Genomic DNA, 13,556 nt, shown 5'->3' on the forward strand with positions numbered 1-13,556 from the left:
AGAAGGTGAAAACAAGAAACAATAATAAATAGAAAGATACAGAAAAACACGTTTAGAACAGAAAGCTAAGCAAGAGTAGAAGATATGAATGTTTAGAGCAATGGTAAAAGGTTAATTACAGTTGGAGACATATGTACAATTCAGATGTAGGGTACGCGTAAGGTGGGTCATCAACAATCGAACTATCAGCAATTACCAGGCAATCAACACACAATATCAACACTTACACCGGGATAGAAAATGACCAGGAGAAACACCGGAGATAAACTAGCCTGAAATCACATAGTCCTACTACAAGCTCCCATATGCAGGTAGAGGATCGGTGACTGCAATACCGACTGTACAAGGAGAATAATCCCATACTTATTCTTCTACATCACAGAACGATAAGTTACGATACCAATGACACTAATCCAGGAAAGGCTCCATTTAAAAAAAACGCGCTAGACAGGCAGGTTAATCGAAATGAAAATTAAGATCTTAGGATTAACAAGATGACTTCAGAAGAACGGGTTATGGCAGAGAATATAAGAAGTTGAACCGAGAACCAGACGACAGTCACCAAGGTACCAATTAGCTAATAATCATTCCCAAAAGAGTTGTAGATGCATAGATTAGTTCTATTTAAATCCCACTCGACACCAAGAAATCACATCAAAGGTCATGTCCAACCTTCTCTTGATGTCCATCGAAAACTTCCCCAAACTAGATTACCACAACAACAATCCAACACCACTCTAATGATTACCAGTGCCGATGTGTCCGCCACAAGGATAAAGGACATACAAATCCTCGACAGCATCCCACAAATCACAGAGTGCCCACCCAATACCATTACAACAACCGCAATAACCACCATCATGACTTCAGAGGAACACAGTTACCTCTCAACGAAACCATAATGCCACCCCAACATAATTCCCAAAATCAAACCCATAATTCCAAACTTCACCGATACACAAGGATCAGAAACCATACCATAAGGTCAAAAGGATGTACACTCCTTAGGTCATGAATCCTATATTACCTAAACCAAAATCTCACAATAACCCATAAGCCGACGAATGCCAAACCTCTAACATGACTCTACAACTCTACACCAAATCAGTACAGCAAAATAGGTTTAAATTTCCCAAAAACCCTCAGCAGAAAGAAAACAGATGTACAGGCAAGATACTCGACTGCAATTCAAAATAAGGCCACCCGATTACAACTTGCATAGGCTCAGAAATAACGCTACAAGATATAACGGACCACCTACCTTAGTAGTTCACATGCCTAACCAAATTAAAGAACAGCAACAAGAGGTTCATAAAATAAACGCGATGTATACAGAGAACCAAATTACTTCAAAGAAAAACGTGAAGTTCATTTACCCCAAAAAAAAAGAAATCCATTTTCCCCCAGAAACCAAGAATTAAGATACAGTAAGAGCACAAGGCTCATGCACACAGCAACCAGTAACTCTTCTCCAGCTCCGGGCGACAGGATTTCACCCAATTAACTTCACTCGGATAAAGGCAGAGTATCCAATATCCTCAACACCTTTCCTCAAGTTTTCATAACAAAACCTTTAAGACCCATAGCTCCAGAGAAACACACTTTTCTTATTATCACTGCAAGTAAGTACCCAGACAAGGAAAAATCTCGAGATTACAAGATACATCAGAAATTTACTGTACTACGTTATGGAACGCAACACTCAACATAGATAATTAAAATCATAGAATTTTTCTAATAGACACTATATCAATACCAATATCAAAATTTTTTTTTTTTTAACACAGAAGGTTCTCTAATAGACACCCATCCTGCGCACCGCTGAATCATACTACCAAGGCCACATTACCAAAACTGGGAACCACCTCAATTCTCAATTTTCAATCTCCTACCACAACAGGTCCCAATTAAATTCACACCGATAATACTTAACAATGATAATAACATTATTTCAAATTTCCATCCATTGATCACTGAGCGTTAATTTCACAGATATTCCCTACTTAAACATGATGAAACATCTAATACAGTCTTTCTTACCTTTGTCCACTTCAACAAGATTCATACTCACCAAGGATGAAAATTATCCAGATACACACGCCCCAATACATAACTTCCCAACCTCCATATGGACAGCACAATTTCCGCACTTCCATTACCCATTTTAATCAAACAATAACCCGTTTCATTATTACCAACCACAAATAAGATTTAGAACTCAACCAACCCCCCACAATATATCAAGTCGCTTTCACTTGGGATAAATGAACTCTCCGAATCCTTTTTGCCACAGGATCACTGACAAGCATAGATACAGGGCTCAAAAACTGCAATATCGTACAAGGTCCCTGAAATCTAGGAGCTAATTTTGAAGTAAATTTATTTATAGCCTTGCTGACAGGATAACATTTTACGAAGACTTGGTCTCCAACACTTAGCTTGGTGGGTTTTCTTCCTTTGTCATAGTTCTTTCGTATCTTTTCATACGACACAGCCAACCTCGTTTTGGCCTCATCCCACACCTTTCGCACATCGCGAGGAGTAGAGACTTCAGGAAGCAGTTCCTCAATTCGAAGAAGATTAGATAGAGGAGAAAATGGAACAAAACTCAACATTAATTCCATAGGAGTTTTGCCATGAGACTCATGAACAGCAGTATTAAATGCATATGACAACCAATGAAGACAGGTGTCCCACTTGGTATGATTCGAGTGGTGGTAAGCTATGAGAGCAGATTTTAAATTTCTATTCATTCTCTCGGAATATGAGGGATTGGGATAATATGGAGTAGTGGTCACATGGGAGATGCACAAATCAAACAAGTACTTCCTGAATAAATGACTAGTAAACCCAGCAGCATTGTCAGATACCAGAAACTTAGGAGTTCCAAAGGAGGCAAAAATAGAATTTAAACAAGAAATAGTGGACTGCGAATTGGTCGATCTAGTCGGGAAGATCCAGCAAAACCTGGTAAACCCATCAATGCACACCAATGCATGAGTATTTCCTCGACTGGAACGTGGAAAGGGTCCAACATGATCGATAAACAATCGCTCCATAGCTCTGGAAGCTTGAGTCGATGACAACAACCCCACACGTTTGTTTAGATTAGGTTTACTAATGGCACAACTTTTACAAGACTTGACCATGGATGTGATATCCCGATCCATGTTTTTCCAAATAAAGAACTCCCTTATTTTTGACCTAGTTTTGAAGTTTCCCAAGTGTCCACCAACAGGACTATCATGGTAATACTGAAATATGACAGGAATTAAAACCTTGGGGACAACGATCTTTATCCTTTTATCATAACGAGATTGACAACAGAGTACCCCTTTCAGCAAGGAATAGGGTTTGATAATTTTACCAGAATTAATCTTTTCCAGAATTTCCTTTAACTGAGGATCATCGTTTTGATGCAGAGCAATATCTTGATACAACATTGGAAGATTAGTCAAGATTGAATTCACATTTACCGAACTAACTTGAGGTACCCTCTTCGCTTCCAAGTTTTCAAAACCATCCTCCTCATTAAACATGCGACTAAGCCCATCAGCGATTACATTTTCCGTTCCACGAATGTGCCGAACATTAAATTTAAAAGCAGAAATTCTCAGCGCCCACCTAGTTAGTCTTCCAGTTCTTTTGGGTCTTTTCAGAACCCAGGAAAGAGCTTCATTGTCTGTCTCTAAATCAAAATTAATGTGCTCCACATAAACACGGAATTTCTCCAACGAAAATAGTACCGCTAAACACTCTAATTCATAGACAGAATATTTCCTTTCCAGAGGGGAGAGAGCTCTAGATGCGTAAGCGATAGGACGTCTACCCATTTCCGACTCTTGCAATAAGACTCCAGCAATAGCCTTCCCTGAGGCATCAGTCTGGATAATGAATCTTTTATTAAAATCAGGAATAGCAAGTATAGGGGCATTACTGAGAGCTCTCTTCAAGGTTTCAAAGGCTCTTTGTTGAGGGTCTTCCCACACAAATTTGACATTCTTTCTACGTAAGGAATTCAAAGGGGCAGCAATTTCAGCATAATTCGGAACGAATTTTCTAAAGAAATTAGTCATGCCAATGAATCTGGCAATCCCTTTTACATCTTTAGGTGGTTTAAAATCGTGAATAGCTTGAGTACGGGCATGATCAATTGAAATACCCTGTGACGATACTATATGTCCCAAGAAGGAGATTTGAGATTTGGCAAAATTGGTCGTGGAAAGCTTGACAGTTAAACCTGCTTTCTTCAATCTTTCAACTACCTCCTGTACATGCTTGAGATGATCTTCGAAATTTGCAGAATATACAACAAGATCGTCAAGATAATGAATAACGTACTTAAATTTCACATCCCCAAACACAGAATCCAGTAATCGAGTTAACACAGCCGCTCCCGTCGACAGCCCAAAAGGTATAACCGTGTATTCATACAGATTCCAGTCAGTGGCAAAAGCAGTGAGAGGAATAGATTCCTCATCAAGAGGTATTTGGTTGTATGCCTGATTCAAATCAAAGGTCGAAAAATAATTAGCACCATGGAACCAAGAGAAGCAAGTATGCAAATCCGGTAGGGGCACAGACTGCATTACGATCTTACGGTTTAACTCTCTATAATCCGTCACTGGCCTGAAACCTCCAGATGACTTGGGCACCAGAAACATCGGAGATGAGTACGGAGAGATAGAAGGTCGAATAACACCATCCTGAAGCATCTTATCGATGATTTTCTTTAATTCAACCATCTTAGGTGGTGATAACCTATAGGGCGGAGATCTAACAGGAATCTTGTCCGTAATATCAATGTGGTATTTAAGCACATTAGTCAATCCCAATTTATCAGTGAAAACTTCAGGATACCTAGCACAAAGATCACGAATTTTACGAGCTTGATCAAGAGGCAAGTGATCAAGATCTAATTTATTACCTTCGCCTTCCTCAACATCCTCATCCAATGCACAAGCAGAATACCCTTGAAACACTACATCTTCATGAAATTTGAAAATTCTATTAGGACAAAATTTGAAACTAAAGTTCCTATCTTGTAAATTCAAAATCATTCCAACCTTGCCCATAAAATCCGTCCCTAAAATTACTTGATAAGATAAATCAGAAGCCACGAGACAATCTGTTTTCCAAGTAAACTCGGCAGTTCTAATTTTGACAGATATACAACCTAGAATCCTTAATCTGCCTCCATTAGCAGTCACACAATTAAGTTTAGAAGTCCTAATTTCAGGTAATTTGCAACAAACCTTCATCCTCGAATACCAAGTCTCACTCATAAGTGACACAGCACTACCGGAATCTATCAATCCCAATGCAGGTTCGTTATTCACTTCAACACAAATGGTCGAGGTTTTAGAAACAACATTACTAGAAATACCTAACATTCTCGGAAAAGAACACTCATTATTCACATGACCTTCAACCGACCAGCTCTCATCATCTGCATTGGGCATACCACACGGTCATTGAAAATTCCTATTGTTTACCTTAGGGCACTGCCTTTTCATATGTGACATAGATCCGCAAACATAACAACTACCATTTTGTCTACGACACAATGTATCTTTACTTCTCTCGGAAGGGCAATTATTCCTCAGGTGATCTCTAGATCCACAAGCGTAACATTTTTTGAAGGAAGAAGAAGGCACAGGATGAGCGGAGACATTGTTAGACCGAAATGAAACACAGGGAGGGGGATACCTAGTGTGCCGGGACTCATCTCCTTGTTTTACATCCTCGGCAAATGTACAAGCTTGCTCGAGTTCTGCAAAACTACTCGGGCACTTAGTCAAGGATAAAAAGGACCGATATTGAGGAGTAATGCCTTTGATTATACGACCTACCATCTCTTCTTCCGGTACCATGATTTTAAAAACCTCGCAATAAAATTTCAAATCCAAGACATAGGCCAATAGATTTTCATGCAAGAATTGCGTTCTATAACAATGTTTTGGAACCAGACTTTGTAACGCTAGGGACGGAATAAACCTTGTCAAGATTAACTCATGAAATTCATTTACACTTAAATTACTGCTAATAGCCTTAGAAATTTCTCTTTTAAGTACACCTTGACAGTTGGGAAATAACACTCTAAAAATTCCCAGAGCATCCATGCAATACACATTAGCCGACTCAGATAATTCTACTAGAAACCGCAGGAATCTGATGGTTTCGTCAATGGAATCTACAGAAAAGGTCATTACATTTTTGAAAAGATCCTTAATAGAATTAGGAGCCGAACATGACCTAATCAACAAATTCTCAACCGCAGGACTAAGTCCGCAGCAATGAGATGAGGATGGATTATTGACGGTCTGAGGAGTAATTAACTCATTAGTGGCACCAAGGTTGTTACCTTCATTAGTTTCAATCTCATCACTTAATGATAACTGACCAACCTTCTTCATATTAATCATAAAATCGAGTTCAACCGAAACATTAATTACTGAAGTCAACAACGAAGTGCATTGAGACATCAATTCACCTTCAGGTCCAAGAGAAATCAAATCTTGCACCCTGTTAATAAGGTGATTGGTACGAGCTTTTAATCTTCTCAATTGGTAATCTGATGGATTACACTCTTTTAACTGTTTTATAAACACTAATAATTCGTTAATAGAACTGGACATTGCATGCACTGACTTACCCAAGTCGATGCTCATGTTACCTGGATCTACAGGGGAATCAAGGGAGGCCAGAAGCAAGTTAACATCGCCTTCCATAGAACCAGTGGACATCAAACCCCGAATATCGAGCTCGTACAACAGCTCACCCTTCCTCAGCATTCTTGGCAACAACACAGCACGTGCACTCATATTGATATGAAACAGAAAACACCAAGGTTAGCACTCAATATAAGCCTGTCTTTCCCTTCACAAGTTTAATTAACTAGTCTCAATTGACTTATTATTTCAGCCAAGGTAATATCAATGGCCTGACGAAATAGCCAACAGTCACAAGAAACAAGAAAGAAAAATATGCTTTCACAAGATATCAGAACGTAGCTGTACAGAAAACCACGCAATCTGATACCAAACACACTCTCACAACGTAAGTAAAGGTCAAGAGTGTTAGCACGACCAGGGATAAATAAATAAATTAAAGGAAATACTTACAATTATCCCAACAAAAGGCCGTCGCTGATTGAGGAAGCACTGGACACTAGAGGCCTAGCGAATCATCTAAAAATTAGCTTAAATAATTGACTGAAATAATAATTCCTTGATTCATTTAAGAAAACTTTAATAATACCAAAACATTTATAATTTACCGACCTCAAAATTAATCTTTTTTAATTGATTTAAAAATACGATAAATACTGAATTCTATTTAGATCAATTAAAAGAATAACCCAGTAGAAAGTAAAATCCTTATATCAATAATTGCTGAATGAAAACAGAAGACCTCTTTAGAATAATAAATGAACGAGGTTCAATTGAAAATTAAATAATTAAATCCACCATTATAGAATGGAGAATGAAAACCTATCTAATAGACTATCTCGGTTTTCGAAGGTTGCGTGAAAACAGTAAGGATCAACCAAACACACTATATCACAAATCGAAGAAATAATTCACGAATATGCAATAAAACACAGAAGAAGGATTAAATAATCCAAAATTCCCCAGAGACTATAACCAAAATCGAAGAAGGAAGTCAAAAACAGCATAAATGATCCAATGCACGCAAATATTTTCAATCCAGATGAACGTCAAGACTACAATAATCAGCAGATTTTCAAATGTCAGATTCAACACAGCAACGCCCCCCATTGCGTTTGCATTCTATTACACAGGACAACCGCCATGATTAAAATGAGAACACGATGTACCGAGTAAGTCATTAGATCAGCTTTCATTTAAAGCACAAGTTTACCTTTAACAGCCCAAAATGGTTTAAAAAAATTTTAAATAATAAATATTTGATTATGTTTGAAAACAGGAAAGAAATAAAACCAGGCTTTTAAGGTTATACAATAAATTCGTACATCATCTTGTCGGAGCTCCTTGAACATAATCATTCCTTTCGTGCACGAAAGCTAATATAACTGAATGCTGAAGCCCAAAAATTAACATATAATTATCTTCTTAAATTAAATAGAAACCTCAAATATTTTCACATTACCAGTTAACGACAATGACCTGTTTTCGACTCTAAATTTTTTTTTTTTTTTTTTACCCACAAATGATCCGAACATCACCTTTAGAAATTCTCACATATCGTAGACTTTAAGTACTTAGCATCTTAGCACAACAAAATAACAGGATTAGTTCCTCAGTTAAAACAGTCATAACATCCAATGGTAAGTACTAAATCCACCACTAGATGGCTCACCATCAGCAATTTAATGAAAAGCCCATACAGTTACGATATTCAACACTCGGAGATGCAGACAAATGATGTGAAGGCATGAATGTAATAGAGACAACATAGTACCATGACGAGTAGTTATTCAAACTCCATTACAATTGGAATACTGTGTAGGAGGGATACTGACTGGAAGGTGATTGGAGATTTAAGTGAGACAATGGAGTGGGTATGTGGGAAACTGGGCGTGAGATTTCTAAATCCTAATGGGTGGATAGAAGATAGGGATCTGCGCTCAGGTGGCCTACCGCAGTGGTACATATAAGTTAGGAGATTTGTTTAGAAGGGTTATACGGAGGAACATTCAGGGAAATGGGGTGGCCTAGGGAGCATGAAAAGGGTACAGGGAACTGGAAGTCAAGTAGGGATGACATAAAAATGTTAGTGCTCAACTGTAAAAGTATTCTAAAGAAAGGAATAGAATTAAGTAATTAAATAGATATACAGTATACTTACCAGATATTGTAATAGGATTTTAATCATGGCTGAGAAATGATATAATGGATGCAGAAATATTCTCATGGAACTGGAGTGTGTACTGTAGAGATAGGATAGGAATGGTAGGAGGGGGAGTATTCATTCTGGTGAAAGAAGAATTTGTATGCTACGAAAAAAGTTAAGGATGAAGAACATGAAATTCTGGGTGTAAGGCTCATCTCTAAATATAATAGGCAACTTGATGTCTTTGGAGTGTACAGACTGGGAAAGGGTAGCGCTGACGCTGATAAAGAATTATTTGATAAGGTAATCAGCTATGTGGGAAGCAATATGGAAAGGAACATGATAATAGTGGGTGATCTCAATTTACCAAATGTCAATTGGGAAGGTAATGCGAATGACAGGAAGCATGACCAACAAATGGCAAATAAGTTAATATGGGAAGGGCAGTTGATACAGAAAGTGATGGAACCAACAAGAGCGAATAATATTCTGGGTGTGGTGCTGGTAAAACCAGATGAGCTCTATAGAGAAACCAAAGTAATCGATGGTATTAGTGATCACGAAGCTGTTTTTGTCGTAGTTAAAAATAAATGTGAAAGAAAGGAAGGTATTAAAATGAGAAATATTAGGCAGCACCATATGGCTGATAAAACAGGCATGCCACGAACCTACTACGTTGGCGTAGCAGGGGGAGAGGTGATACTCCCACGTGGCGCATCCCAGGTGGCGGATAGGGGGGTCCTAACCGGCTTGCCGGCGGACGTGAGGGAAATAAAATACCTCTCGCGGTCCAAACACACTACCCCCTGCGGGTGGGGGGGCGCACATGTAGAATACACTTGCGGTATCCCCTGCATGTCGTAAGAGGCGACTAAAAGGGGCCCAAGGGGCTCTCAACTTGAGAGTGTGGATTGGCGACCACGGGGCCCTTAGCTGAATCTTGGCATTGCTTCCACTTACTTGTGCCAGGTTCCTCACTTTCATCTATCCGGTCCGACCTCCCTTGGTCAACTCTTGTTCTTTTCCGACCCTGATGGTATTAGAGCATTCGAGGCCTAGGAAGTCTTTCATTTTCACGCCCTTCGTGGCCCTTGCCTTTCTTCGTCCGTTACTTCCTTTTTCGAAGTGACGGGTCCCTTCTTTCTTCTTCTTTTTTCTCTCTCTCTACCCCCTCTGGGTGGGGGACGCAGATGAAGAATACACCCACAGTATCCCCTACCTGTCGTGAGAGGTGACTAAAAGGGGCGACCAAGGGATGATTGTCTTAGAACCATGAAACTTTCGATTAGTACCATCACGCGGAGAACCCTATGGGTCGCTTTTATTTGCGAGTAGTACCACTATATTAGGTACAAAATAGGTTTGTGATTAGTATAATCAGTAAGTTGGTTCGCCTGTGGGTTCCCAGTACCCGTGAGTCATACCCATGTGAGCAACACCGCATGTCTGGGCGTTGCCTGTGAGTTGTACCACTATATGAGCGACACCGTGGATCTGCGTTGCTTGTGATTAGTACCCACTATGTGAGGAACACCACAGGAGTACCGGCGCTCGTGACTATTACACCTAGGTGAGGAACCTCATCGGTTTGCGTTGGCTATGAGTGGCGCCATTGTGTTAGAAACACCATAGGTCTGAGTTACCTGTACGATGTACAATACTTGTGAGTAGTACCATCATGTGTGGAACACCGTGAGTCTTCGCTACTTTTGATTAGTACCCCCAAGGTAACTAGAATAAAAGGTAGGCTACTCCAGCGGTTGAAGCTTCCATTGGCTGGAGTGCTATGACGTCACGCGATATGAATGATAGCGGGTAAGGTCGCAGTACAGCAAGCCTGTGAGTTCTCGTGCCTGTGAAACACCTTCTCAATCTTTCATCAAATAATAGTCTTGTTTAGTCCGATTCGATAAGTAACAGTACTTCCAATAGATTATAAACTTGAAAATGCATTAAATTTCATCACATGCTGAGCAGGTAGAACATCAACTATCGAATACATGACATATAATACGATAAGAAATAAAATATTGCCATGCAACTCAAAATAATTAATTTATTTCCTGATGAAGTAAATATTTATATCAAATGGCATTAGGAAAATATACATCATATCAACATCTTTTTGGAATGATATTAAATTATTAAAACAAACATGTCAGGAGACTTAATTACTTAATGAACCAGCCCAAAGCTTAGCCTTCTTATTGGCATATTTTCTCAGTGCTAGCTCCTTACTCTTTGCATTAAAATGCCAAATCCTAATAAATGTCCTGGTTCTTACCAGGATTACTTGATTCAAGAACAGGAAAAAATCCAAAGAAAAGCAGCTCGATTTGTTCTGGGTGATTTCCGAAAAATGAGTAGCGTTACAAAAATGTTGCAAAATTTGGCATGGGAAGACTTGGGAGAAAGGAAACGAGCTGCTCGACTAAGTGGAATGTAATACCAATATAAATGGTACGTTATTGGACACCATAAATTTTCCAGCTAACTAATTCCTGGTTGATATGTTCCAAGCTGTCAGTGGAGAGATGGTGTGGAATGACATCAGTAGACAAATAAGTTTGAGTGGTGTCTTTAAAAGTAGGAAAGATCAGAATTCAAGAGGATAAATTGGAGCAAATATTCATTTATAGGAAGGGGAGTTAGAGATTGGAATAACTTACCTAAGGAGATGTTCAAAAAATTCATAGATTGGAATAACTTACCAAAGGAGATGTTCAATAAATTCCCCATTTCTTTGCAGCAATCATTTATGAAAATGCTAGGAAAACAACAGATAGGAAATCTGCCACCTGGGCAACTGCCCTAAATGCAGATCAGTAGTGAATGATTGGTTGAAAATACCGAACATATTCCAATTAACAAACTGTCACAAAACATAGGTAAACTATGGTATAATTTACTAATACAATATCTATTCCATGAATGATATTCCGACATATCTTTGAAAGTTGAACAATCTTAGACTTCTGAAGTATTTCCTGGACTTGAACTAAGTTACGTAGATTAAGATGGTGTACTTGTTTCTAAAAAATAATAAGTCCTGGTTCATGAAGAATGTTTGAGCTGGTTTATTTCAATATGACCCTTGTATGTCATTCTGTGAGCATTTGCAAAATAATTCCTTATCCTTGTTAATGTTTTTTTGTCAGTAGAGAGTACATTCTATTGAAAATGAAATGGTCTGAGCTCGATAGCTGCAGTCGCTTAAGTGCAGCCAGCATCCAGTATTCGGGAGATAGTTGGTTCAAACTCCACCGTCAACAGCCCTGAAGATGGTTTTCTGTGGTCTCCCATTTTCACACCAGGCAAATACTGGGGCTGTATCTTAATGAAGGCCACGGTTGCTTCCTTCCCAGTCCTAGCACCTTTCAGTCCCATCGTCGCCATAAAACCTATGTGTGTCGGTGCGACGTAAGGCAACTTGCCAAAAAAAATGAAATTATTGATCTTAGTGTGTCTCAAGTTTTATTTCTTGTAAGTGGTTTACATGTGGCTTTCATGTAATATTTAATAATTAACTTATTAACATGCACATTTTATTTTTCTTTCCATTTAGTTGGCTTCAGTGATATCATGCAGTTTAAAGGCACAGGGACAAGATCCTTATGCATCCAATTGGTTGGAGCGTCTCCGCCAAATCAAGAGACTGAGGTGCAAGATCATTCAAGAGACTGCAAGTTCTACAAATGATAACAATGAGTTGCTCACATCCCCTCGTTCTTCAAGAAGAGTACATATGGACGATTTCACTGAATATACATAGAAAGACTCTATTGTATTGGTCGTTTTACTTTTTTACCACCCATATTCATGCTTTAGGCCTTGTCCTCGATTTGTGTGTGACGAACCTGGAACACTCTCTTGTTCCTCAAACTACTGATTTTGCTGAAAAATGTAGGTTTTCCTTTGTATTATGGTTTAATTGTAATAAATATACTGTATTTAGCATTACTTGTATGTTTTAGTTTCATTAATTTGTTGAAATGGTACTCTATTCCAGTATGTTTACCTACTTGCTTACTTACTCTGAGAAACTTGGCCTCCTTTAAGATAATCACCATTCTTCACAGTCTACCGCTCTCTTTCTCCAACCTTGCACTTTCACCTGTCTCAGACTTTGCTCTACATCTCCCATTGCCATAGCCCAATAATTGTCCTTTTTCTGGCCAGGTCAGTTATCTATTTGATCTGTCCAGTTATTATCAGTTACCTTCTCAATGGCTAACATTCGCTCCTTCTAAAGAAATCGATAAAAACAATTTTAGGAGGTGCAAATGTTATCTGTATGTACTAACCTCAACCTAGAGGACCAGCAACTCCTCTTTTAGAGTTACCATATCTTGGCCAAGATGTCCGTGTTTTAAAGCACTGGAGCCGGTAGGCATTTCTTGAGTTTTATCTGAAGATCAAAATACCACAGTTTCCAATCAGAGAGTTCACCATTCACAGAATGCTCAGTTGCTGCGTCTCCCTCACCGGAGTAGACAGTGGAAACTGAACCACTCATTATTGTGTAGCAAGCGTGGCAGAAATTGGGAGGTAGCTGACCAAAAGACGGACAAGCAATTGTCCTAATTTTGTTTCGATACCCCTCCACAAAATTGCACTATTACAGTTAAACTGCAATAGTTATAACGCCCCCCCCCCCCCCCCCCCCCTGCAAACCATGTGACCTTGCCGTGGTGGGGAAGCTTGCATGTCCCAATGAAGAAGATAACCGAGCTGCAGGT

The 13,556-nt window shown here is 39.0% G+C and overlaps 1 protein-coding gene across 3 annotated transcripts in view; it reads left to right on the forward strand.

The window, feature by feature from the left end:
* The window catches only part of gig (tuberin), a 619,250-nt gene extending 606,473 nt beyond the window's left edge, over positions 1-12,777 (forward strand). For all 3 annotated transcript variants that reach the window (XM_067150053.2, XM_067150054.2, XM_067150056.2), the window contains one exon: positions 12,383-12,777. In XM_067150053.2, the coding sequence (XP_067006154.2) occupies positions 12,383-12,589 (207 nt within the window). In that variant the 3' untranslated portion in view covers positions 12,590-12,777. The remainder of the gene's footprint in view (positions 1-12,382) is intronic.
* The last annotated feature ends 779 nt before the right edge of the window (positions 12,778-13,556 follow it).

This window comes from Anabrus simplex, chromosome 6, assembly GCF_040414725.1.
Source record: "Anabrus simplex isolate iqAnaSimp1 chromosome 6, ASM4041472v1, whole genome shotgun sequence".
NCBI classification, from domain to species: domain Eukaryota; kingdom Metazoa; phylum Arthropoda; class Insecta; order Orthoptera; family Tettigoniidae; genus Anabrus; species Anabrus simplex.